We start from the raw sequence: 27,684 nt of genomic DNA, 5'->3' as shown, positions 1-27,684 counted from the left end.
ATTGACAGATAACATGCCAGGGGAGTTAGTCCGCTAAAGGAGTACAGCCACATAAACTGATGAAGAGAGCAAATTTACAAAGACGTTTTTCGTATGATCTGATGATATGAATGTTTAATTTATTGCACAAAATATGAACACCAATCATTTCATATCCCTTCCAAAAAACAGGTTCAGTTAGAATTCTAACAGATAAGGTCAAACCTGTACAGGACCACCTGGTCATTGATATAAATAGTCAAACCTTTACTTAGTGAACACCTCTACATAAGGATCACCATGTATGTGACCACCTTTTGTTGGTCCCTTAAATAATTTTTCCCACTGACACTAGCATTAAGAATCCTGTCTGGAGTGGCCACCAGTCCACGTAGACCAGATTTTATCAGTCCCGAGTTTTCTTCCACAAGTCAAGGAACAGAAACTCCTGTTGTCACAGGTAACTCCTCCAAATCACTCAACTGTCTTGGAACGAGAAGACGGAGGTGTCTATCCTCCTCAAGAAGTCGTCAGAATCAGGGTGATACACTGGAGTCATGTCCCACTCTGGTGGGTGGAAGAAGCTGTGAGCCTGGTCCCTCTGCTGCTGGGTTAACGTCCCGCCGCGCTCCATCGTGTAGAAGAAGTAGTGGAAACCGTCGCCGAACTTGTCCGTCCGTACGGACCAGCCGTACTTGTCGTCGGCGTACAGCGGGGTACGGAAGTGAGGCTGGGCGAAACTGATGGAGATGAACCGTCCTCCCGGGCACAGGACTCGTGATACCTGGGTTTAACAAACAAACAAACATCGATAAAGGTTTGACTACTTCTTGGCAGAACAATAAATTCTATGAGTGATGAAAGATAGTGGATGCTACAAAATGTTTATATCATTATCATCTGACCCCAGTTGCTTGATACTAGCCTCTACCAGGACACACAGATAACACAGGGTTCTCACCAGGATTTTTTCACAGCATAGGGGTCAGGTACAGAAGGGCAACTTTCCACTTTCGCTCACAGTGCAAGACGTGCATTAAGTTGAAAAAGTTTGAATCTCATTACCCCTGTGACACTATATTTTTCACCTAATGACTTAATTGTAAAGTTAAGGTTTTCCCTTTGCTATAGCTTCAATCTTAAGTTAAATTTTCATGTTTTGCCCCCCCCCCCCCAAAAAAAATGCCCCTATGCTGGTTGAACGACAGCACATTGGGTATTTTGGGGTCCAAATCACAGCATAGGGGGACCCTATGCTCAAAAGGCCTGGCGAGAACACTGTAACGTGCCAGTGGAGTTGGTCTTCTAGAGTAGAGAGTGAAATTGAAGAAGAATACCTCTTGTAAAACCTGATCACAGAACTGAGCAGTTTCCTCAGAAACTGTCCAGGGGCTTTTCTCCACCACCATGAAGGCGTCCAGCGTCCCTTTCTCCAGAACAACGTCAAACGCTCCGTCCGGGAAGGTCAGCTGTCGCGCGTCCATCTCCAGCCACGTCATGGCCGCCATGTCGGCGTGTTTGTGTCTCATGTGTCGGATGCACGTGGAGGAGTAGTCCATGTTCGTGATGTGGTGAAAACCGTCGCGATACATGTCTGCGCTCAGGGGGCTGTTACCACAACCTGGGGAACAGAGGAAAGTCATTACAGGTGTAACAATGGGGGGTTTATAGGCGCTACCAACAGACTCGACTGATGGGTCTAGACCTTTTAGCTGATTCAGTAGGAGCGTCAGATTGTAAGCTGCCGCCCGGGGGTTCGAACCCCGGCCCGGGACCAGGAGGGTTTTTATCTGTTTCTACTGCTCGCCTCTGTTTCTTACATAGGCATCGAACATTGAAAAGTGACTGCACCATTTAGAATTCAAGTATGGAACACTAAACAAGGATGCAACCCTTCCAACTTGGCATGCATGTATATACATTTGTACATGTAAAACAACTGGGAATACAACTCCCAACTCTAGAGGCAGCCTCAATGGACCATCAATGACTGCTACCAAGTGGTCAATGTATTCATACCTTGACACCTTCTTTGGGATGAGGAGGCTTCAAAAATAAAATGTTGGCTAAAAATGACTCTATGGACGTCATATCATCCAGCATTAATTAAACTTTAGGGTGCCACCAAAGAAATGTCAGTTTTGCAGCCTGGCATTCATGATTTATATACTAGCAAGCATTACACAATGTCCTTATCTAGTAATATTCTGGTAGTTGCATGGTGCGAACGCCCTCTAGAGTTTTCAACTAACATTGCAACAGGTAGTAACGTTACATGTAGTAGGTAGAACAAACCGGTTAAACCGGCAAGTAAATTATACTAAGTAGCCGCACTGTGCTTCTTCAAAAAGTTAGTTCATAGATATTCATGTTAAATCAGCATAAGCATTTCATGAAGCTGGTCATCAGATAAACCTTTCATAGGAAAAATTATAGAAATGTTTTCAGAAAGTACACGTGTACAAAAGAAAAACATCAGTACCCAGCATCAAGATTTTGTCCGTTTTCTTAATGCTTTCAAGAACCAGATGACGGAAGGATTCATAGCCTTTGAACCACTCGAAGGAGTCCTCTTCCTCGTACCGCCGGTCCCAGTACTCCTTCTTGGCGTATTCCCGGACATCTTGAGGTACAAAACTGTTGCTTTCTTCACTTTCTGAGCTCCCAAACTCCGCCATACTTCCAGTAACCTTTGGCCTTTGATTAGACTGCTTCATTGAGGCCTGGGGGAGGTAAAAGTTGTCATGTTTCAAAGTTTTATATTATTTTGACAATTTTCTTACAATATAGTAATATTTTGCCCTACATATCTTCTTAATAGTCACGTGAAACTTTTTTCTTATGATTTGTTATTGTAAATTTCCACGCTTTGTTGTTTTACAATTTATGTTCCCCCGTTTACAAGTGGTCTAGTCTGCTCATAAAAAAAGACTTCTTGGTCTTGTTGTCGGACATGTTGCTGGCGAAGTGAAAGTTCTTGAAGGAGATACACGGCTTCCTCAGACACTTCCTTGAGACTTTCTCCTCCCCAGGTACGTCTTAGACCTTCGTCAAGGTCGTCTGAGTTCGGCAGGAAGTACTTGTTTACCTAATGACGTCACGGTAAACACGTCCTGCCGGCTTGCCTCAGTGCAACCAAATACTCCACATTCCTAAGGAGATTGTGTTTAGAGCGGCCATTTTCTTTGACCACCGGTCGTCTTAAGGTCTGACCTTCAGCATTCTCCACATACAGGGTCGTCAAGACGTCTTGACGTGTCTGTGGGGCTTCCTTAGGCGGGTTTGAGTGACTTGCGTGGGCCGAGGGTTTACAATCCCACGCAGTTTTTCCCTGACTCACTCCAACTCCTTGGACTTCAATCTTACCATTTTTGGGCATCGGGAGGTTCAGATTACCACAAAACTAAGACGTTCTTGCCAAGAGAAGTACTCCCTCGCGTCGTCACCTTAAATCCAGGTCCAAGACACGACTTCTAGTGCTTTTAAGGTAGGTTTTCTCGCCTAGTGTTGCTGTGGGGTAGAAAATGATTTGTAACTTGTTTTCAGGTGGTTTTTAGGTCGATTTTAGGAGGGGGAGGGGACAAAATTTTACGCGGTCACAAAATCATGGTCTGGCGCTGTCAACTTTCACGGTTTCTCCTTCTTGCTGCTTTGAGAATACGGGGAATGAAGTCTGTTGGGTCCTTGGGGTCTTCTGGGGTCACGCCAGTTTTATTTTTTGCCCCGTTAAAGCAAACAAAAATGTCCCCCGCCAGTCGTGAGAAAGATTTACGAGCGAAGATTAGGTCCACATCCTTACCGGAAAATCCACATATTAGGCTAGAATAACACCGACTCAACATGGAGCAACCCTTAAATTCCTGATTCACTGTTATGGAACTGAAATTCATCATAAATATAGCAGCAAACTGATTACTAAAACATACCAGAACCCTGTACTGTGACCTAGTTTTCTTATAACTTCAAGCAGATCTTTCAGAGCAGAATAACTAACCGGCAAGGCAGTATATCCAATAGGCGCATCATTTTGCCCCGAAATATCTGCTTAGAAGCTATGTTGTAAAGTTTCTTAAAAGTTAAAGGTATCCAGTACAATTTCAGGGGAGCAAAGTAAAAAGCAAAAATGAATATAAATTCTGGATGACGTGGACCATGGAGTTAAAATAATAAATTTAAGCTCCTTCGACAGGCCCACAAGTCAGACTACAGGACATCCGCATGTCTGTTACAGAGACGTACAATAGGTGTCAGAGCGTGAAATTAACAAGTCCTTTGTTTGTACAACGTGTCCAGGTGAGATAATGATATCCAGCACATTTGCATCAGTCTGGAAAAGGAAGTGACACATTATTATGTTAACTTAAACAATTTACAAGTCAGAGACTCAGACAAAAGTAACCTGCTGATTCATGGTTAGTTTCAAAATTTCCCAAGTTGGCAGTAAAAATGGCCTTCAGTCACCATAGTTGGTACCATAGCTTTGTCTTAGTAGTCTTACAATAGTTACATCAATATCATGTCTACGGAACAAACCTTAAAAGACCATATGACACCAGGAATAGCACTGGAAGTGAAATACAAGAAAAAATACAAGAAACGTTACATGTACGACTACGAGTATTCTCGAAAATACTGGCAGTCAAATGTGATATGTGTTCAATGAACAAAGACGTTAGAAAATACACTTTTCTGCATGATGTTATGGAACATCAAATCTTGCAAGTCATCCTTCTACTTCCAGTCTGATTTCTGAGCACTGCCAGTTATTCCAGTCAAATTCTGCCAGTGATGCACAGTGAGCACGGCAGCATGTTCAGAACTTAGCACCACTGCTCGTAAAAAAATGTTCCTTCGAGAAGCAGACAATACAAAATTATCATACAATTGCAAGGTAGATTAATGTTTGATTTTGTTTCGAAAGAACGTTTTCACAAGCCATGATGCCAGGAGTTAAACAGTGCTCCATGTTACTCATTTGTAAACAAATAGTACATGTACATGTATGTTTTATCCAGCAATGCACAATAAACCCCAAATACAGGCTTGCTTTGATGTTATTTCAAAGTGTTGACACATGTACAGCAAATTGAAGTGATTCATCGCACAAGTTGCAAATTGAATAGCATGAAATCTGCTTATCCCCATCAAGTGTAGTGAACCTGATATCATTATCAAGCAATGTGATCTCCAGTGACACGGTTAATCAAATTTTACGCACAAATTTAATCAGATAAAACTTTATCACCCCACAGAGGGCCTGAAATTATATTTTACGGGCAATTTATATTAGCTGTATGATCAAATCAAGTCTGTATGCCAAGCATGCGAATATGCTAAATTGTAGGGGGAATTATTTTGTAATGATCTGCCAGGAGTCTTCATTGTTTTAACAATCAACTTTGTGTTTTACATTGACTCGCTGGATTTTGTCTGTTTTTCCTTCAAATTCAGAAAATAAAATTTGACTTTTTTGGCAAATTTTCATGACAAAGCAGAAATGTCTTTCAAATTCACCCAATCTACATATACTATTGTGTGACTTGTTAAATATTGTTGATATATCCAGGTTGATAATGTTAAAAAGACTTTATCCTTTTAACAAAAACAGATGTTACAGCACCTCAACTAGTAACTCTCAAGGGAAAATGTCACTTCCTACAGTTATTCATCATAAGAATACATGATGGATGCCACAGTGTTATGAGGCACATTGTTTGGAAGTGAATGGAAGCTACGTTTTGCTTCCTAAATAGAAACATGTACATATGTGGGTCCATGAAAAATTCATGTCATTGTTGTCTGGGCCTTTTGGAGAATCAGTCTCAGTAGACTTGTCCTACACTACAGGACAATCTCTGTCAATCATTGCAAACTGTCTCTTTGTGTGATAAAAATGCAGATTTATCTTGTAAAGAACAGCAAATATGGTCCTATTGTCTAGATGTATATTAAATGATAAACAAAAGATGACATTGTTAATCATTTTTACCTCAATAGCTGACAGGACAATTGTAGATTCTTCAGTTGTTTTATGATTATGTTCACACAACTCATTTCAAGTCAGTTTCAAGTCAACATTTATTTGTCACATTTAGTACACTTCTGAAAAGTATATGTCGGACCCTTTTTAAAAATCATGTTTCCTTCTAGAAAGCATTATACAGTTTAGCTGGAATACTGTATTGTTTTTGGCTCATGGCCAATTTTTGCAAACATTTAAAGTCCACAATTTAAAGCTTGCAACACATTTGCAAATTGTGGCACGCTCAACTTGCAGTCTACGACAACTGTTGATTCAAATCTTCCCAAAGTTGCAGCTGCAGGAAAACATTCGCATGACAACCTGACATTGAACCTTCAGTTCTAAGCATGATGTCATAGACTGGGAATGTCGTGTGGAACATTCAGAGGTTGTTGTTCACATCCGAACCAACAATCTGGGCCCCACCTGTTCCTAATGTCGTTAGAGTTACTGTAAACTCATTTATTTTTGGAGTAACTTAAATTCGAGGCTCTTACAGAATGAAAGTTTTTGGTGTGTGTTAAGTTTAAACAATTCTGTAGAACAGAGTACCGTGGAAAACTATAGGTGCAGCATCTTCATTTTGCAGTAGAGAGATCACTGTGAAATAAATCCACTGCAAATATTTCAAAATCTACAGCATAATGATTGGTACATCAAAATAGGGGAACAACATGTGGTGTAGGCACACATTGTCTGGGCAGAAGTCACTGAGTGACAGTTATTAAGTATGGCCACCTGTTAAAGCAAATTATGAAGGGTCTCATTGTCATACAAAGGTAGAGTCAGGTCAGGCCTGTACAGATTTGGTTTTGTAGATCTGGGGAGGGTGAAAACTCCCGTCAAAAGAAGCAGAGTTTGGTAAATGATTGTTTGGCATGTTTTTGGTTGAAAATGTGTTGCAACTTGACAATTTTTTTTTTCAATTAGCCGGCATTGGCTTTTCAAATAAGGGGCGTGATAAACAATGGTGTCAATGGGAAACGGTTTGGGTTTTCACAATTCTTTTCAATTAGCAGACTTTTTCTTATAAGCGTTTTGCAATTAACTGGCTGCCACTGTAGTTACTAGTACATATACATTTGCATAAGGAGATCACTGTGCTTCAGTATGATCATAAAGGACCTGTCCCTAACCCTTTGAAGTTTGAGGCATGAAAGTACATTTTTGTACAATGAAGGTTTTTTTTAATCAGTAATGCTCCTTTCTGAAACACATTTTCGATAACTCGAGTTTGGAGGACTCACCAACTAAAATATTGCTGAAAATACCTTGGTGTCTCCGAGAAAAGTGTTACTGAGAACTTTCAGGTGTGTGTACATATCTGTGATCATGTTAGACTTGACATGTTGACACCTGAAGGTAGCCAAAAATGCTGTGAAACCTTGAAGTGAGTGGCAACATGGGAGACTGAGGGTTAAATCAACAGGCTAAAGATAAAGAGTGTGATGGCAAATAAAGATCCCACAGGGGGTCCTTATTCAAGATAACCTACCTAAAATTTTCTGTTTTCCTATGATAGTATGTAGCAGTCTATATATACATATCAAAACCCACAGTCAAGATTTTAAAAGTAGTGTTAAGCTTAAATCCTATCATGATGTGATCCGTGAACATTTCAAACATTGCTCATCAGAGTTACACCCATGGTATACTTAGTATGTCCCCCTTACCCAGTCCACTCCCATTGTGAGTGCCCCAGCCAGACGCCACTTGACTCAGATATCACATGTCACCCTGTTGTCCAACTCACTTGACTCTGGAGCTGCTGCTATCAGCTCAAGGTTAAGGGGGAGGGGAGGGCTGTACTTGTGCTACATCACAGAACTGTTCATTCTGTACCATTGTGAGTTAATGTGACCCCTTAACATGTAGGACTAGCCTATTTTCTCTGTGGTACATGTACTACAATATAGGTGTAGCCCTAACTGGGGCTGAATCGGAAAACTCATATTTTCAAAAGTCAGAGCTATGGAATGATGAGCCACTGCTGTCAGCAGCACTTAGACTAAGTTAGAGAGGAAGGAAGGGATGTCCTACTCTCCAAGCAGAGGTTGTGGGGGAATGATCGTTACCTTTTTATATATGGCTGTTTTTTTTTGTCCTGATCCCCACCAATCCCCACCCGTCGGTGGCCGCGGAGCTTCTCTGGCTAATGGATACTGTCTGGCCAATTTGATACTGTCTTTTTGCCACCGAGAGGGATCTGCTTGGAGATTAGGGATGTCCTAGTTTTAAATCTACTATCTTGGGCAGTGTTGACTCTAATAAAGTAATATCTTCCCTTTTTCACCAGTCTTTTTTCTATGTGAAAGGCCTATCCATGTGTCCCATTGAAAAGTCTGTATTTTTGAAGTTCAGTAGAGAGACCTGCATGTAACTGCTGCTCCCATGAGCTTAGTGTTGCAACCTTGAAGAACAGTAAATCTAGAAGAAATATGACCCAAGGACAGGTCAGACAGTTTATTTGTTCTACCAGAAGTGTACACTCAAACCACTGACCCATTTTCCAGGTAACCCAGCTTACTACAAGTTACAGATACAGAAGTTCTAAAATGTCTAAATCTATTTTACTTTAGCTGCTGAGCTTCTTTCCTTTTTGTCTTGCAAATACACTTCTGAACTGACCATAGTTGATTCTATTTAATTATACACCAGTAATACCTTTTAGACATCTACCTTTCATTATGTAGATTTCATTTAGTTAGATTTTATACTCTGTTTCCATGTTCTTTTATGTTTGTAATTTGCATTAGGCCTTTGTGCATGAATTTGCAATACATTTTGTCCTCTTTTTATTAGAAAAGACAGAAGACACTCAGCAGCTGAAATAGTTGTAGGTAGTTTAACAATTTGAGGTATTAATAGTACAAGACTCTTCAACTTTGCGTGTACAAACTAAAGTGTCTGAAGGTGCGATGTAAGAATTTTTCAACAATACACAACCGAGTCTTGACACATCCCAGAACAAGTCCCTCGGCCTTCACAGCCGGTCTGCGATTGGCCGGTCCGTCCAAGTGGGTCCTGAATTCCTCCCATTCCCCACCTGGCTGGAATGTGCGGAATCTCGGGGCCAGCGAAACTCAAACAGGATGTGTTGTTTCTGCCGACCTGGGCTGGATCAAACAGGAAGTCAGACGACCCTTGACCTTGACCCAACATTGACATACCCCCCCCCCTCCCCTTACTGTTAGCTTGGCGTGCAGACATATGGTACGTGTGTGTGAGTTGTCCTCCCATGCTTGACTGTATACTGTGCATGTGCCGCGCTGGTATGTCTTTAATACATACATGTACACGCTGTACGTATAATGTTTTTTCTGACCGATTTCTCGTTCTGTGCATGCATGATTTTCTCTGTGATTTCCTCGTTGTAACCACATGTTTTTTGAGCGCTTTTTTTTCTCTCCTGTTGTTTCGGAATTGCAGATCTCGCGGATATGCCAGTGTAAGGTTGAATCGTTACTGTCGCTTCACTGAACAAAACCCCAATCCAGAATGTTAAAGTTTTCTAAAACAGGCAAGACAGGTGTGTATTTTTTATCCACACGTTTTTTTCTGCGTTTTCGTAACCTGCACTGTTCTGTTTGTTTGTTTGTGTGTTGACGACGCTTGAGTTTTAACGCACACGTTGTGTTTGTGGTTGTTGCACACTGTGTTGAGTTCCGTTAACTGTAGTTGCTGACAAATATCATCATTTGTTTTAACGATTCACCATAATTTTTGGAAGATTATTAATTTCATTTTATATGTGTACATTTGTTCAGTTCTTCTATATTTCTCACATTAATTATCAAATGCACAACATTTCTGTTCCAATTTTTGGACATTATCTTATCATTTTGATGGCATCTTTGGGACACAATCGACATCAATGAAATACCTTCTTCCGAAACTGGGTCGGGTTTGAAAGTCTTGATTTCCCAGAAGACTTGTGAGAAGTGAAATGAAAATGTGGACGTAAGACAAAACTAGATCTACTCTTCCAAAAATATTCTGGATGAGGAAATCTGTCTGATATTGACATTTTTTGCCATTTCCTAAAGCACATGTTAAATATGAAATGAGCAACCGTTTTCCATCAGTGACATTGCATTTTTGCCTCATAGTCACAGATACCAGTTATTTTGCTATGGGATACCGGTAATGTTACTTACTACATTTATTTCACTACGCAATTGAAGATTGATTTTGAAAATCCAGTTTTACTTCTTTGAAATTGCCTAAAAAGATAACTTGAAGATTGTAAGCTATCGCTGATAATGGACTTACATGAAGCCTTACAAAAGCAACTTTGTATGGCCGCGGTAACAATTTCCAAATGTGTACTAACTTAAACTTTTAAGGCATTTTCATTGTTTCATTTCTGTACCATTTGTTTTGTCATGTACATTTTTGCTTTCAACAAAAATCCAGTAACTTTAACAGGAAATTCCTGAATACCTAAACTGTATGTGTGTATCTTCCTGTTAATTTTGGCCATGTTTTCCAAGAAAGGAAATTCCCAAAGTGTTTTGTTTACACATGGCCACTGATCATTTGCGGAATAAACAAGGAGCGCCCGTCACTTCAAATTTGAAAAGGCATTGAGAATTCAGACAGTCTGTGTGACTTTGAAGCCAAATATCTCAATAAAGTTGCAACAAAAAAACCTAGGTGTATATACATAGAAGAACCCTTGCTCTTTCAATTGTTTAAACAAGTTAAAGTACAAGGTCTAGATTCAACTAGATGTTTCAAATTCCTGATGCCTAAAATGACCAGTGTTAGTAGACTACAGGGAGAAACCAACACAGTGTGCAAATGTCAAACAGTGTCTGTGCTTTAACAAACAGAACAGGGTTCTGTGGTTGTTGGACCTTAGATCCAGTGGTGTAGCTAACCTGTGCTGGTATAGCTAACCTGTGCTGATACAACTAACCTGTGCTGATACAACTAACCTGTGCTGCTATAGCTAACCTGTGCTGATATACATGTACCTAACTTGTGCTGGTACAGCTAACCTTTGCCGGTACAACTAACCTTTGTTGGTACAGCTAACCTGTGCTGCTATAGCTAACCTGTGCTGGTACAGCTAACCTGTGCTGGTATAGCTAACCTCTGCTGGTACAGCTAACCTGTTCTGCTATAGCTAACCTGTGCTAGTATAGCTAACCTGTGCTAGTTACACAGCATATAGTGTGTTGGTGTAGCAAACCTGTGCTGATTCAGCTAACCTATACTGGTACAGCTACCTAGCTATATATATAGTCTGTACTGTTGTACGTACTATACAACTAACCACCCCTGGTAGGGTACAGCTAAGTCTGTTGTTGTGACAGTCTAACCTGTGTGTGTTTGTGTCCAGTGGTCTAACCTACTGAGTGTCCCCTCCCCCCTCCCCCTCAGTTTGACCTTGCTATAATGTCTCTATTTGCTGCTGACAGTCCCTCCTCTCCCCTCCCTCTACAGAACACAGTAGAGTAGCCCAGTATTCACCCACTAGTCTTACAGGTGGTGGTGGTTCTTACCAGTTTTTGAGGTGGTGGTTTGGATATTAATGATTTGTCATGTATTGTACTTATTGTAATGCATAGTTATATTTTGGGGTTGTGGAATAATTGAACTGCTGTTACATAGTGCTAATATAAAATTTGACTAACCAACTAAGTGTTTTAGAGATCAGAACAGATTGTTCCATGACTCAGTCATAAGAACTTTAATGCTAATGCAATGATTCTATATTATTAGAAGCATGGTATCCTTCCCTATTTTAGCTCCAGTCTGCACCTATGATTGTTTGGAGTTTTAGACAACAGCTAGAGTAGTGATGGATACCAAATATATTTGTATTGCCAAGCCAACAACATTTCTTGTTTCTCAAACTTTTTAAATTGAAAATTGACATAGGAGAAAGAGATCAACCTAAAAAAAATATGAAGGAAATTTCAGGCACATTGCCAACTTGATAATTCAATCAACTCATATTCAGAGCAACTTTGACATCTTTCATGTTTTCTGGGTTGAGAAACATGTTGAATTTTGTTGAAAGGACCTTATGATATATTTAACCTTCAACCTGCAACCATACTTGTCTGAAGGTGTGATGTTTATAGCAACATCTTCAGGTTATATCAGGTCTCTCCTACAAGGCTTTACATTACAATGTCGTAAACTAAAGAATTACAAATTTCACCATGTTCCACCCCATCACCAGCATTACCCTGGGTGCCATCTGGATACAGGTGGACTATCCAGAACCATGCCTGAGTTCTGGATAAAGCATGGTTCTGGATACAGCAGGCATCCAGGCTAGCAGCACCCCCCCTCCCTCCCTCCCTCCCTCCCTCACGGGAATTTCTCCCATGTTGTTCTCTGCCCCAGTTTGATGGATGGGTGTTTATTTCTCCAGTTTTAGTTATGTCAACAGCTCGTCTGTCTTCTCATCAGGCCTGTACAGGGAAGCCTTTTTACTCAGGACAAACTAAAATGGCTAAAGTCCTAGTTAATCGGTTAGTTCCCTGTGGGTACATGTTTTGTAGAAAGGGAAAAAAGTTTCAACCTTTCCTGTCACTGGCCAATCTTTAGTATCAATCATTTTTTCTGGGCATATAAATTCTACCTTAGTGAACAACCCTGCTTCTCTCAAAGGTTTCTGTTTAAGATAAACAATGACAAATCAAAAGGAAAAGTCACAGTTGTTTCTTTTAGTTACTGTAAAACAATTTATACTTATATAAGTATGGATCTCAGAATGTATAGCTAAATCTCATTTTCCACCATCCATAACCGTAAGGAAGGCCTGGTGGAGACTCCTATTTTTGCCAAATTCTTAGGAAGGTCTGGTTGAGGCTACTATTTTTCCAAATTCTGCTGTTCACAACCCCTTAGGAAGGCCTGGTATAGACTACTATTCTTGCCAAATTCTCCTATCCATAAGGAAGGCCTGGTAGAGGCTTTAATTCAGAAAGGTCCCAGGCATTGCAACCTGGAGTCCCTTCTAAATTGTGACCTGATCCATCAGTAAGTACTGTACATACCTATCCTCTACTATCAGGCACCTAATAACCCCAGCACACATGTCTGTACCCTGCCTGGAGGGAGAGACCCAGTACAACAACACCAGCCAGGTTTGTGTTGGCTATAGTATAACCCGTTAGGAAGGCCTGGTACCGGTAGGGGCTAAGTCAGAAAGGTCCCCAGGCATTGCAAACTGGAGTCCCTTTTAGATTGTGACCTGATCCATCACGTATACCTACCTACCCTCTACCTATCTGTACCCTGCCTGAAGGGAGAGACCCAGTACAACAACACCAGCCAGGTTTGTGTTGGCTGTGATCCTGTCACAGTCACCCCGCTGTGAGCACTTCTAGAACTGCCTTCTTATCTTCTCCAGCGTCTCAAGAACAACTCCACAACACCAGGATGTCCTCGCAGCGTCTCGAGCAGGACATGGGGTCCCTCTCGCTGTCCGACAAGTCTCGCCTGCCGCCGACCACCGCGCCGACGTTCTACAGCTCCGGGAAGAAGTTTGCTCCGGTCGTGGCGCCCAAGCCGAAAAAATCTCAGGTCCAGGCAGCGTACCAGGCACAGAAGACCACGGAATACTCCCCAAGTGGGGCGGGGGCAAGGACGCAGGAGAACTATGCAAGTATGTGGACGTGTTTTTGTTGTTTCTCTACAATATTCTTCTCATCAGTGTTTCTTTTTTTTTGTTGTAACAATGTGTATCAACAGGAATCGTTGTTGTATGAAACAGATTGAAGTGTTGAACCATATCACACATATACACACACTACACACAAATTATTGCAATGTCTCAAATGTCTGTTGTTTGTTTGTTTGTTTATGGATGACATATAACCACTGCCATTAGTATTAGCAAAATTTGGGTTCCATAGAAGAAAGGGGAAGAAGTTTTATTGGGGAAACTGCAAGATAGTGTCCCTGTTTCTTGTTGGTTTCTTGAAGCCATTCATCTCTTAACATTTCAAGCAGGTAAGAATTACAACAATGTAGATCCATTCTTTACTAGAGCCTGTTCCTGAGATAACTGTCTGACAGGCTTAATTTGATACCCAACACCCTCCTTAATTCTCACACTTAGTAACCTGATACCAATCTTACTTCCCTTCATAAACAGGCTGAGAAGTAGGGGTCAGGTAGGGTCACGGGTTTTCAACACTTCTTCTCAATCTCACATTCAAGTTGTAACTTCTGTAAATACCAAAATAATTTTCTTTTTGAAGTCACTTTGACAAATTGCCAAGGACCGTTGTCGTTTTGTCAACATTTATTGATTGTTTTCTTTATTCCAACTAAGAGTTTGTTATGTTTTGGATAATGAACTTCAAGGTCTATGAGATTTTTTATCACTGCAAGGTACAGGGTAATCACCTAGCAGCTTTGAATAGTACTACCGTAACAGCTTCTAGCAAACTTATGGTTGTATTAAAGATGATTTTGAAAAAGATCTTTTTGACTAAAATGCAAAGTGACAGCGAAGTTTTTGGAAAAGTTGCCAGTCTAGGAGCTTGTGTGAAGATTCTTTCTCCCCCATTACTAGTATTAACTTTGAGTAGTCAAACTTTAAAAAAAGGAATGTAGGATATTTTGGACTAAAATGCAAAGTTTGCAGTTTTGACATTGAGTGTTTTCAGCAGAGTTGCCAGTTTCCAAGCTTAAACTTTGGCTCTTGGATAAGTTCAGGAATTCCAGAGGACCATTTGGAAGGTCTCAGGTTGTAGTAAACTTGGCCGGAATCCCAGTCTGTAGAAGGAATGTCAACCACTAGGTAAACCTCAGGTCCACATGACTATATATAGTCTGAAAACTTCAACCAGAAAACCAGTCAGCACAGAAGATTTTTCTCAAAGGTTCCTAATGGATCTAATGAACTGAAACTGGTTGGCAGAGGACCTTTGGAATGCAATTCTTTCTGATAATTAGGTAAATAAAGCGAAAGTTGATTAGGTAAAAGTTAAATGGGGTCATTCATTTAAGCATGATGAAGTACAATGTATAGCACTTTTTCAAGTAGGTCATAGCGCATTTTTAGCCAAGCACGTGGTCACCTCTACTCTTCTCAATAAGTGTGTTGGGTTATTTTACATCCAGAGGTTTGGGTCCTGAACCTAAACCTCTGGACTTGAATCCAGACCTGGACCAGGACGTGGGTTTAGGTACACAGCACTAAACCTTCTCCCTGCTGCCTAACCCCATAACCATTCAAATTTAGTGTCAAATGGCTACCTTAGCAGGCTGAAGGTTAAATGCAAAAGTAAGTTGATATGCACTAAAGTATGATTATTTAGGCCCTATGACTGGACAAGAGTCTAAACCTCCCATCTCTCAAACCTGTCCTTTTTAAGTCAGACCTGAATGTTTGGTTGGTCTTTCTTGACGTCAAAGCAGGCCAAAAGTCAGGTAAATACACCCTGCCAGACGCCAGGAGGTCTCCAGTTTCTTGCGCTGACAGATCCAAGTGTTTGTCAAACGGTACAACATACACAAGGGCCACCTCAACACCATATTCTGTTTGCTGAAGTAAAAGGTAAAAGAAAAAAAGCTACATTTTGTCTCTGTGCCACTTTGAGTTCATTATGTTAAAAGCCGCCAAAATGTTCCTGAAAAGGTTTGCTTTTATTTGTATAAAGTATTAAATTATTATTTCCTTTCTTTATCAATTATTGATTCAAACACATGCTCCATGTACAGAAATATTTTCAAAAATACCTAAAAATTCAACATTTTTTTAAAACTATCAATGCAGTTTCTTGACTAAAAGTTCATAATTTATTTGTTGACTTTGTTGCTCCTATGATAGCATTTGGGACTATCACAAAATGCCTCTTGGCCTTTTTTTACCTGCCTGCTTCGTTGATTTCCTGTAAAAATCTAAGAACCACCAAATCACATTGGTTCGGCCAAGATAATGTTAATATATAAAGGGTGTCTTCACACTCAAAGAAGTAGTGTTAAAACTGGTTGTCTTTACAGAAATTTTGGTGCCCCAAAAAAGTAGACAAACTTAATGTTGTGTTTGGGTGAGTGGCTTGACGTCACTTGACTGGTACCTCCATCTGTGTCTTGTCATCCTTGTCTCCAGACAAACGTCTTAAATCCTGTTGATGTCTTAGGCAAAGATCCAAATTCCTTCATGTTTGTCTGTCTTACCACGGCGTCTGGGACCTGCCAAGGTTTATACTCGGTCCTCGACCGCCTTAGACTTTTGGAGTTTGGTGTCAGTGAAGAAAGAAAAATCATCTTAAGGTGTTGGCTTTTTTTTTAGTGTTGAATTTCACAGGTTGTGTTTTCACTATGGTTAAGTGGTTTATTAACGGCATCGCTTGAAACATTATCATTATTTTTCAAGTTTTTTAATCTTAAGTTCGAGGATGGTTATTCCCAGGTACAATGGTCTTGAACTAGAAGCAGGGCTGAAAATACATGTACTGTACCACATGCATATGAAGGTTAGCGCAGGTAAACTTCAACCGTGCTGTGCCGGTATTTCTGATCACATGTATGAAGTGCAAAAGAAACAATCGCAATGGTTTCTGAATCTGAACAGTTTTTAGTGTGATCCATACTTGATAAATTCTGAGTGGTGCAGGTAATTTTCAATGCTACCTGCTCCAGTGTACATAGGACGGGTATGCAGAAAAAATTATTTCGAAGCCCTGCCAAGGAATAGATTCAGGGGTTAAGAATTTAATTCAGATCTGGAGAAATTTGTTGCAGATACATGTACATGTACATGTATGTCCATCAGAGTTGGGAATGTTTGAGCCTGGGTGATGAGCCTGACCTCTGACCCCTACTGGAATGAGCAGAGGTCAGACATGTGACCTTCAGGAGGCTTCTCTAAACTCAGACTCTGAACAAACAAACCCAACTGGGAGGAAGGGAGGGGGGGTCTGGAATTGGCAGGGGGGGTCTCAGGTGGACAGCAGGGTCTACTGATAGGTTACTGGGAATCATGTGACTATGATGTCATTTAGAGCCACCATGTTGGTACATCAAACAAACCAATGAATGAGGGGGGGGGGTCAGCTGTGTTTTGTATGATGGATGAGTATACATAGTTGTGCTGTAGATGTTTTGATAGACAAGTGCCACTGTAAATTTGCAATAGAGATGATCTTAACAATTTATACAAAGAAACATACTACAACTGTAATAGTACTAGAGACGTTACTAAAGCAAATATTATTAATCAATATAACAAACTCTGCTTAATAATAATTGTTTTTCATCCAGCTGTTTCTTGTATTAAATTCTTTTGAGACTTGGAATATAGATTTTCAAGCTGTTGTTATTTTGCCTAAAAGGAGTGAGCTACATATGGTAAATGGAGCAAGAATTTAATTTGGTCAAGCCTATAACCTAGCAAGGACACTAAATGAAATATTTGGATACAGTAAAATCATTGCAAAGTCAAATACTGACTATTGTTTACAATGTCCTTAGGCTGTCGCTTTCTGACCCCACGGATTATTTTACACACAGGATGGGAACATCAGTTGAAGCTGAGATACAAAAGAGTGGCGCCATGTTTTGTTATTGTTTACTTGTTTGTAAACAGGATCGAGCAACGGTTTAACCCGAGGAGACAAGGTTCTGTAGCATTGGTGCTTGTAGAATGTCGGAGTCAGAGCTTGACTGGCGCAAAACAGATGGAGACAAATCTGTGGCATTCACTGTGTCTCACGTATGGATACTCCTCTGTCCATCCAGCCAACTTTGCACAACGTTCACATACAATTACAGTTTATAAAGCACACATTGATCGACATAGATGTCTACAGAGGTTTTTGGAAACAGGAAAAGTGTAGCACTGACCTGGAGATGTTTCCCCACCCTCCCCATGTGTCCTGCTGGGTGGTTGGTTCAGAACTGGGCTGGTATGCCTCTGTTTGTGGAGCGTGACCTTTCCCAAAATAAAACCATTGCAGAGATGAGGAGGAGAGCCCAAAAATAAAACACAGGGCTGGACAAGGGAGGGCCAGGACTGTCTGTCTACGTGGTCAGTCGGCAGATCGTTTGATTTTTACTTCCCCGGGTCGCAGAGCGGAGGGACCCATGGCGGGATTCTATTCACGACAGTTCACGGGGAGAAGAGGTACGGTCGCGGGAACTTGGTGCTTTCTGCGCGGGATATTCTGTAGGGAAGACTGTGGTTCGCATGTATGAGTTTAGATGTGGGGAGGGGGGCGTTACAGACAGCTGGGCTGTACTGTAGACTGATGCCTGAGGCTGATAATTTTGTTGTAAATCAAATGTGCAGCTGCTAAGGCGATGCGTACAAACTGCTGCAGAGGGAGGGGGGTAGACTTTAGGGAGGCCTGTGACAGCAACATACATGTACATGTTCTGTTTATGCTGTATCAAAATGAGTATGTACAATGTATGATGTCTAACCTCTTTGGGGTATGAATATTTTTTTTTTTTGCAAATTGTAGATGATTCAGTAGAGGCATTATCATTAGATAGCTTTAAGTTTAAACAATGTTTACAGTTAGATGTGCAAAGGCTAGGTATAAAGTCATTCAGTGCAATATAAGCCAGATGCAAGATCAGGTGTGTTGCACTGAGGGGCAGTTATACCAGCTATACAGAATGCAGGTAGAATGCACTACTAGATATCTGTATATGAATGTATACCATAGAATAGTTTTCTAAAGGCCTGTGGGACACTCCTACCTGTCGGAAGGCCTGCAGGGTGATGTGGAGAAGAATGTTGGGTATTTCCTCTGTACTTCCCAGTTCTGGTCTCCATGTGTGAACATCAGACAAACTCTGACAGATTTCTTAGGAGATTTCAAGGATGTTGACAAAGTTTTGGCAACATTTCCAAATTGTGTCATATTTACAAGCACATACTTCAAGATCATACATGAAATGCATCAGGATTTTTTCTTCAGTTAGAGGCTAGGGTTAAATGTAGTGTGCGAAACAATTTAAAATAATTATTGTAAAAGGGAGTTATGAGGACGTAACAGTGTAGAGCAGCAACATTATTCCATTGCCTAGCTAATAGGGAGAATTGTGCATAATCTATCATATTATAGTGCTTTGTATGTTTGCCATGTTTTTTACCTCCGGGGAAGGAGATATCCTTCCGCGAGGAGGTTTTACTATTGTTCGAAACATTTCTGTCAGCAGCTGTTTCTCACGGTCGGCTGGACGGATTTGTCTGTGGTTCGGTATACGTATTGCTGTTGGGCTGCAGATGATGCAGAACGTTTTTGTTTAATTGTATATGTGTTTATGGGCGTGGAAATAAAAGGTTTTTAAGTGCTCCGGACACCCCCGCCATGCTGAAAATGGAATTTACCATGTTGTTAAGGAATGGGGAGGTTTCAGTTTTGGGTCTTACCATTTAAAAGGGGTCAAACAGAGGGGTGTCTGCTTCCGATATGTATTTTGAAATATTATCGCAGTTGTATCTCGCGTTGGGGTAGACTGGACTCGGTGTATGTTCTTCTAATGGGCTGTAGATGGTGCAGGTTTTTTTGTTTTTATTGTATATGTGTTTTGGGGCGTAAAAATCTGAAAATGGTCGCGCGCGGCGCTGGGCTGGCTGCCAGCGCAACTTCCGGGTGGGCCAATGGGTCAGGGGTCAACGCCCTCTTGCGCAATCTTGGATGTTTTCGGCGTATAGTACGACTTCTTAACTTACAAATACCGTGGTATACTGTCTCAGACGTTCTCGACATGCATTTTTACCGTCGGTACATGGTATGGGCTGCAGATGAAAATGTTGACCAGTCCTGTATTAACACAACCAGGAACGCTAAATCTAACACATAAAATTCAACACCATCAACTATACAGAACAAACAACATGGAAAAATATACAATAAAAAGCCCGGAGGTATAAAATCTCAGATTTTACTTGTTCAGTTTTCAAGTCAATTTTGCGAACTTTTGGGAAATCAAATTTCTTGTTCAGGAAGACACAAGCTTTTTGAGCAGAATGTTGCAATAGCCTCCATTGACCATGGTCAAAGCCTAATTTGCATCAACCCTACTGCATTGGCTATGGCTGTCATAAAAGAGTCCTTTATGTCTGAGAATAACAGTCTCTGCCACATAAGACACATCAGATTCTGTAAGCTAATACAGTTCTGTCTATTTTCTGTGGATCTGATTTTCTTCAGCGCTGCGCATTGGTCGAGCTTCTCATATTTTTTCATGTATACATATTTATTTTTCAGTGATATGATTTTTCAGAAGCCAACTTTGTGATTGTTTATTATTATTTTAAGTACAATACCTCAGTACTAGTCATTTGACACTGTATGTTGTTTTGTGCTCATGCATACGTGGCTTTCACCTCATGCATCTGCTTGGTTTTTTGTTTTGTTTTTGCCAAGTCTCAATGCCTGAATTTCATCATCGTTGCAGCTCTGTAGTCTAGTGCATCCGTTATCTTTCTGTTCAACTTTTTATTATGATTTTGGCTTGATAACCCTGTGACTTTCTGTTCTATGCCCCCCTCCCCTTCCCTTCCTTCTCCCTATTATCCTTTCCAGGTTACTACTCCACAACAAGACTTTACATAGACGAAGGAACAGAAGACGACCTTCCCCCACCCCCACCTCCCGCTTTTGAAGGTCGGAGCGCAGGAGTATTCCGTCTCGTTTTTTCATGTCCTTGTTTTTTCGCCTACAGAAATTTGGTGGTTGCATGGAGAGGTTTGGTGACGGCTGACCTTTGACCTACTTACCCAGCATGCCTCAGGCTGTGCATGTCGGCCCATAATTCCCAGCAATGTGCCTCTTTGAACAGCTGCACACATTTTATGTACTGGACTCCCCCGTTTTAACGTGCACTCTTCTGAAATCATACACACTCAAAAGCACAAGATTGAAGTGTGCCACATATGAACAGGGGTGCCTTGCACTCAAATTCAAAATGATGTAACCATTTGAAGTTTTGTTTTTAGCAATTTTTGTTATGATTTGAGATTTGTGCACTTAAAACTCAGGAGGCCACAGGAATTCTATGGGCTGGAAGGGAGCAAACATACCATAGACCAGTTCTGGAAATGGCATTTAAAAAATGATACCTTTTTGTAATATCAATTGGGTTGGGAAATGTGTGATTAAATTTCAAATTGTTAAACTGTGCTGTAAGACTTCAAACAAAGTAAAAGTTCAAACAAAAGTTCAGACAAAGTAGAAACCCAATAAAAATTTTCAGTTCATCCCACAAGTAGGGACAAAATCATCTCATTTTGGGGACTGGTCTATGTTGGGGGAGACACATTTACACTGAGTGACATCTGACATAACTTCATGTTACTGTTAGGTCATAGTGTTGTTTTCCTTCTGTCATTTCTTGGTGTTGATTTCGCTGTCTCTGCTCTGAAACTTAACGCTCCTGGACTCTATCTTAAAGGTGACGTGCTACATTTTTGAGGAATTTTTGCTAAAATCTGGTGTACAAAGTGCAAATACCAATAGTTAAAGCTGTTCCAAAAAACAGCACAAATTGTACAAAGTGCCCCTGGCCAATGCAAGTCATTTTAGCTGCAGTTTGAAAATTGGCAACAGGGGGTGCTGCTGCACAATCAAAAATGTCTTAGAATTGAGGTCTGGATAAAAAAAATCATAACTTTTTTGGACAAAAGCTAACCCAATGTATAAAATATTCATAATGCATCATGCACATAACTTTCTTTTCTTATCCTTCTAAAAAAAAGGCAAGATTAAAACAGGAGCTTTTATGCTAAATCAAACATGGATAACACCTGGTAGAGTCCAGAAGCGATCTCTCTGCTGTTACTGTCTTTTAATGATGTTAACTTTTGTCTCAGCGCCTTTTCTGACTCATTTTTCTGTTTCTTCCACTCCATTCCATCCTTTATCACAGCATGCAGTGGCAAAGACCTACTACACAAACTCTTCCAGTCAACACAAAACTTTTCTTTTACATTTTCTAAAACGTTTTTCTTCTTTCCACCTCTCCAGGAGCCCAGCCCACACGATATGATGATGATGACTTCCCTCCGCCTCCCCCACCACAAGAGATGACGTCTTACTCCAGCGAACCGCTGCCACCCCCGCCCAACGTCGCCGATGATTCCTTCCCTCCCCCTCCTCCCGAAACATCCTACTCCAAACGCTCCAATGGCTACACCCGACCCCAGGATCAGTACACCCCCTCCCCCACCAACCTCCCCCTCCTCCTCCTACTCCCCCTCCCCTGCACAATCCTACTCCCCCCAACCCTCTCGTACATACACCCCCCCTTCCAGCACCCGCTCCTACTCCCCCACCACCCCCTCCCAGTCTACCTACAACCCCCCTCGTACCTACACCCCCCCTCAGAGCAACTACACCCCCTCCAACACCTACAACTCCTACAGTCCCACCAGCACCTACTCTTCTTCATCTTCCTCTTATTCTACTCCTGGCTCCTATAACCGCTCGCCGGAGAAGTCCACATCCCAGCCTTACACCCCTCAGCAGCCGAAGGTTAACGTTACAGTGTCCCCGTCGTATTCCTCGCCGAACTCCAACATCCCGTCCTTCAACGTGTCCGTCAACTCGCCCGTGGCCAACCCGGCGTCGCCCCAGCCGCAGAGGTCAGGCGGGGTCACGCTGACCAAGAGTCCCGAGGAGGAACTGGACGTGCTGACCAAATGTCTGGTGGACAAGATGGAGAACCCGGAGACTGACTTCTTTGGTGGGTAACTTTTTCTTTAAGTCTTGTTTTTAGCTCTAAGATGTTGCTTTTTACAGGTTCTAAAATGTTTCCTTGTTTTTGAATTAGTTTACTAAGATGTTGTTCTTGATGTAATGATTCTTTTAGAAGGGCTAAAGAATTTTGATTCAATTTGTGTTGTCTTATTTGTGTTGTATTTTTGTAACTGTTAAACTGCTTAAAATTTCAAGAAAAAAGCTGTTTCATGAGTTGCTTCAAAATGTTACTGTTGGTTGTCAATGTAATGATTCTTTTAGAAGGGCTTAGATATTCTAGCATGAACGAATGAAATAAATCAAGCTATGCACCAAATGAAATGACATTTTTTTCATGATTGGTAATAAAAAATACGGAAGATTCTGGATGGTTATAATTTGTTTTGCAGGAGGTGAGCACGTAGCAGACACAGTGACATGGCACGCCAACTTGCACGGACATTAACCATAGCTTAAATCCACACAGGCTACTACATGTACATCACGCTTCTAACAGCCCTTCCTATCAGGCCTATAGAAGCTTGATGGCCAATACCTCAAAATAATCAGGACTATCTCAGACATAAATTACATGTGGGCAAAAACCAGATGGTGCAAAAACTAGGCGAGAGTACGAAAATGAGTAGGAAAGTCAAATTTTTGCTGTGAGTCCCAGAAATCGGCCTGCTTAGACATAAGACAAGATTAGGACAGCATTCAGATCTTATGCCAGTGCTTCGCGCAAATTCTACAATTTGAACATACATTCTTGAATAAAATTACCACAAAACTTGCTGAATTTACACTATTTGTCATGTACAACATAATTCTGCAGTTCAGCAACCCACTTTTTACCAAAAATTTATTTTATCAAGTAGCAAAAATGGGGAAGGCAGAAAAATTTTGTAGAAATGCTCAGTGTTGGCCTGTGTGGATTTTAAACTGCAACATCCGTTTAAAACACTCATAATGCTCAATATAAAGTTATGAGTTGCAGAGGATGCTATCTTTCATGCACGCGTTTCACTACAGAATAAGTATGTTCTTTTATTTTGTTTTCCCTTCTAAGTTCAACAATCCTCCTCACTTCACCAAGCAAACTTTGTTAATCTTTGTTTTTAAATATTTTAGCCCTTTTTTAATCAGCAAAGTCACTGAAAAACTTATCTGTAACAAAAACTCCTCCTTTTTTACTATCTAAGTGTGTGTGTGTTTTTTTTAAATAACAGCTAAAATCTATAATTTGAATGTATATATTGTGTGTTCGTTCCCAAGAAGCTCTTTTTATTTTGCACATTATATTTTTGTACACCTACAACAAATTGTTTCAAATCTAGTGTCATTTTTGACATTTCTCCACGAGTAAAATATGTTCCATGAGTGGAACAGAAAGAAAATTAGCCTGAGTGCCATCCAATTTGTACCGGCAACCCTGAAGTCGTTATAAATTGGATGGCACCCGGGCTAAGACAATTTATGATAAATGTAATACATGTATTTTCAATCAATCAGTCTATACCAGTAGACAAAAACTGTGAAAACTGAATGTTTGGATTCAGATTATCTGGAACATTTTTGTGAAAAAGTCTGTACCATGATATGAATGGAAGCACTATGTCTCTAGTCTAAATTGTGTATATTTGTGTGTGTGTGTTATGTAGGTATCTGTGGTAACTGTGGACAGAAGGTGATTGTGGATGAGGAGGGCTGTTCTGCCATGGACAAGGTCTTCCACGTCAAGTGTTTCACCTGCACCACCTGTGGTAGGTCACGACCTCAGGTCAAAGGTTGAGCTCCAGGTCACCACCTGAGGTCAATTGTTTTAGCAAACTGCCACAGACCAACTGTTGATCTTTTCTGTGCAATGGTAGAATGTGTCGCTACATAGAACTGGAAACAAATGTTCTTGCTGCCTTGCCTTGAAATCCACTTGTCAGTAAGGGTGTCCTATCACTTCTTGCCTTGCCTTATGTTTCTTGTCTATGCATGTCTTCCAAAAATTAGTCTAGAAGTAGAAACCACTGTGTGGCAGGGTAACCATGGTTACGACCTGTGTGCCTTGGTAACGACCTGTGTCATGTGGTTACCGTGGTAACGACCTCTCTCTCCTCCTCTGCCTTCCCAGGGGGCCGTCTGAGCGGCAAGCCCTTCTATGCTATGGAGAACCACCCGTATTGCGAGGAGTGCTACATCGTAAGTAGTGGTACACGTCACTTGTCGCTCATGTGCTCAGCCTGTTCATTGTGTGTCCCACCATCTTAGGTGCCAAGCTGCACGGAAAATCGTTTTACGCAGTCGAGGGCCAGCCGACGTGCGAGGATTGCTACATCGTGAGTAGGAAGGGGCCGCCCAACGGAATGTACCCTTTTATTTTCCCCCGAATCCGTTTTTCCTTTGCCCCCCCCCTCGTGGTCTGCAGTTTCTCCCCCCTTTTGCGTGGATTAATGGTACATTCCTTGGGTGTATGGCATGCATGTGGGTCGGTACACTTCAGTTGCATGGGGGAGCCTAGCATCAGAGTGTAGATTCTTTGTACAAAAAAAAACAAGGAAACTTGCTTCTATTCTGCCTTGTTTTTCTTACCCTTCGGCAAACTAGTGTTAGAAACTGGTGAGCATTGGGAATGGAAAATTGGTAACTGCAAAATGCAAAAATATGACAGCCAAATGTTTTGGTGACTTTGGTGGATTCTTTATTCTTCCTAGCAAATTTGCTTGCTACTCGTGACTTTATGATTAGTCAAACTTGATGTCGCTAAATTAACAGATTGATTACACTAGATTGAAATTACACTACTTTTCTTTAAAACTACTTGAAGAAAGAAAATTTAATGTTCTGTACATTGTCATGTATATCAAACTATCCTGAAGAAAAGAACTCATTAATAAATTTTTCAAACTAACCAAAAACTTTATATAACACAGTACTAGACTACATGTAAGTGTAAAAGCAGTGATATCAAATTCTAAATTGACCTCTTATTGAGCTATAAGAACAAGGGCTTTTGTTCTTAACAGCACAATAAGTGGACAGTTTTAGAATGTGATATTTTTGCAGACTGACGAAATCTAAAAACTTGACTACTAAAATTCTGCAGGTTCCCTCCTCTTCTGAGACCTGGTCTGTGGGCATGCCACCCCTTCTGCTTACTTGTAGATGGTTCAATCCTGTGACCTCTGACATTGCATGCTGTTCTGTAGTGTACTAGTAACCCGATACTATCAGAAAAATGTTGTCGTCAAGTCAAGTGGCTTTCTGATAAAAAATTAATTTTTACTTTATTGAGTGCTTCAAAAATGCCTCAGTCAACACATTTATCTCATGATCACTGACATCACCACATCCTGTGCACAGGAATCTGTGATGTCACTTTTGAAGAGTGATGTCACTGATTGCTGTGCACAAGATACAATTATTACACCAAGTCAGCAATCACATTTTTTAATGTGGGCCACTTGAGAATGTGTAAAGTAACCCTTTCACTGTTTTCCTAGCAAGGCTCAAAGCAAGTGAAATAAATTTGAAATCACCTCTCAGTAGAACATATCTAAGAGCAGCATTAAAATACATGTAATTCCTTGATTGCTGTGGTTATAAGAAGTAGATCTTGGTGTGATAAATTTTACAGACACTTGTACATTGAGCCCTGCAGTTTGACTCACATATGGTTGATGAAAACCCCTGTTCCTGCCCCCCTCCCTCCATTTTACAGAACTCGCTGGAGAAGTGCTCTGTGTGTTCCAAGCCCATCATGGAGAGGGTAAGTGTGCTGTCAAACTATCACAATAGTAGCCTTCCATACTTTGAATAATGCTTAGACATAGAAACTAGGGCTTAGATTGTTTGATAGAATAAGACCAGATATACAAAATAGATACAGAAGCCTGCAGGGTTGGACAAGTCCCATGGCCCACTTGCCCAGGGCAAGTAAAAGCACTGTTCGGGCAAGTGAATATCCCCCTGTACTTGCCCGATTGGGCAAGTAAATTTTTTTGATGCAATGGTTGGAGCAAAATTACATATCATTTTGAAATAAAGATATATTATTGATAAAAGTAAAAAAATATGCCCTTTCGTTGGAAAGGTCTCAGACTCTAAGTACCCTTATTTTGGTAAATAAAGCAAGCAACATTATAACCTTTTTTTTTATTGAAAAATGAAAAAAAAATCTTTCTGCAAGTAAAATGCATAGAAATACGTCATATTTCGGGCAAGTGAATAGTTGGTTCGGGCAAGTGGAAATGACCATGTACTGGCCCAATAAGGCAAGTGGATTTTTGAAAACTTGTCCAACCCTTGAAGCTGGTGTGCTTTACACCGAAGGGTTGTTATACCAGATATAGAATACAGAGAGTCAGATACAGAGGCTGATGTGTTATGCCAAAGGGCAGTTATACCAGCTAGAACATTGTATATACCATATCAAATGCAAAATACAAAAGCTGGTGTTTATTTGGAAGGGGGGTTATACTGGCTAATATTATACAGATACAGAGGCTGGCGTGTTATGCCAAAGGGCGGTTATACTTAGTAATACAATACAGACACAGAAGCTACCTTGATGGTTCCATGCTAACCAGATTACTTTTGTTTCATAGATCCTGCGAGCCACAGGCAAGCCTTACCACCCTGCCTGCTTCACCTGTGTCGTGTGTGGGAAGAGTCTGGACGGAATCCCCTTCACTGTCGACGCTACCAACCAGATCCACTGCATCGAAGACTTCCACAAGTAAGTCCGAATTTCTGAACAGTATGACTGTCACGGTTTTATACTCACTTAGTCACTATCCGGTTTATCGTCTGTTGTTCCCCGTCGTCCGAGGGTTAGACGTGCTTGCATAGCAATACCGTGGATTGATGGCAGCCCACCACTTGCCTCTATCCTGTAGGTTGTGTCTTTTAATTTTTTTTTTTTATTTGCCCCACTGCATTGATTGAGAAATGTGAAATGGTGATAAGTTGCTGTAGAAACAGTAAAATGAGGGAAAAGCTCAACGATTCAGCAACGTTTAT

At 40.9% G+C, this 27,684-nt stretch overlaps 2 protein-coding genes across 2 annotated transcripts in view; one reads left to right on the top strand and one right to left on the bottom strand.

Annotated features, from left to right (window-relative positions):
- Positions 1–105: 105 nt before the first annotated feature.
- Positions 106–2,702, bottom strand: LOC109472681 (endothelin-converting enzyme 2-like). The gene is made up of 3 exons (XM_019772526.1): positions 2,462–2,702; positions 1,317–1,600; positions 106–763 (listed from the first exon to the last, which is right to left on the bottom strand). The coding sequence occupies exons 1-3, from the start codon at positions 2,694–2,696 to the stop codon at positions 458–460; spliced, it is 825 nt and encodes a 274-aa protein (XP_019628085.1). The 5' UTR covers positions 2,697–2,702; the 3' UTR covers positions 106–457.
- A 200-nt stretch (positions 2,703–2,902) lies between these two features.
- LOC109472636 (thyroid receptor-interacting protein 6-like) overlaps positions 2,903–27,684 on the top strand; it is a 28,666-nt gene continuing 3,884 nt past the window's right edge. Inside the window, 10 exon segments of the mRNA XM_019772467.1 lie at positions 2,903–3,466; positions 9,431–9,530; positions 13,377–13,631; positions 20,521–20,601; positions 21,961–22,147; positions 22,149–22,679; positions 24,331–24,434; positions 24,934–25,001; positions 26,384–26,431; positions 27,270–27,400. Coding sequence (XP_019628026.1) covers positions 9,500–9,530; positions 13,377–13,631; positions 20,521–20,601; positions 21,961–22,147; positions 22,149–22,679; positions 24,331–24,434; positions 24,934–25,001; positions 26,384–26,431; positions 27,270–27,400 — 1,436 coding nt within the window. The 5' untranslated portion in view covers positions 2,903–3,466; positions 9,431–9,499.

The sequence above is a fragment of the Branchiostoma belcheri genome, unplaced genomic scaffold, assembly GCF_001625305.1.
Source record: "Branchiostoma belcheri isolate BF01 breed outbred unplaced genomic scaffold, Haploidv18h27 scaffold28, whole genome shotgun sequence".
NCBI lineage: Eukaryota > Metazoa > Chordata > Leptocardii > Amphioxiformes > Branchiostomatidae > Branchiostoma > Branchiostoma belcheri.
The sequence above is the reverse complement of the archived record's forward strand: the minus strand, read 5'-3'. Positions and strand labels throughout refer to the sequence as shown.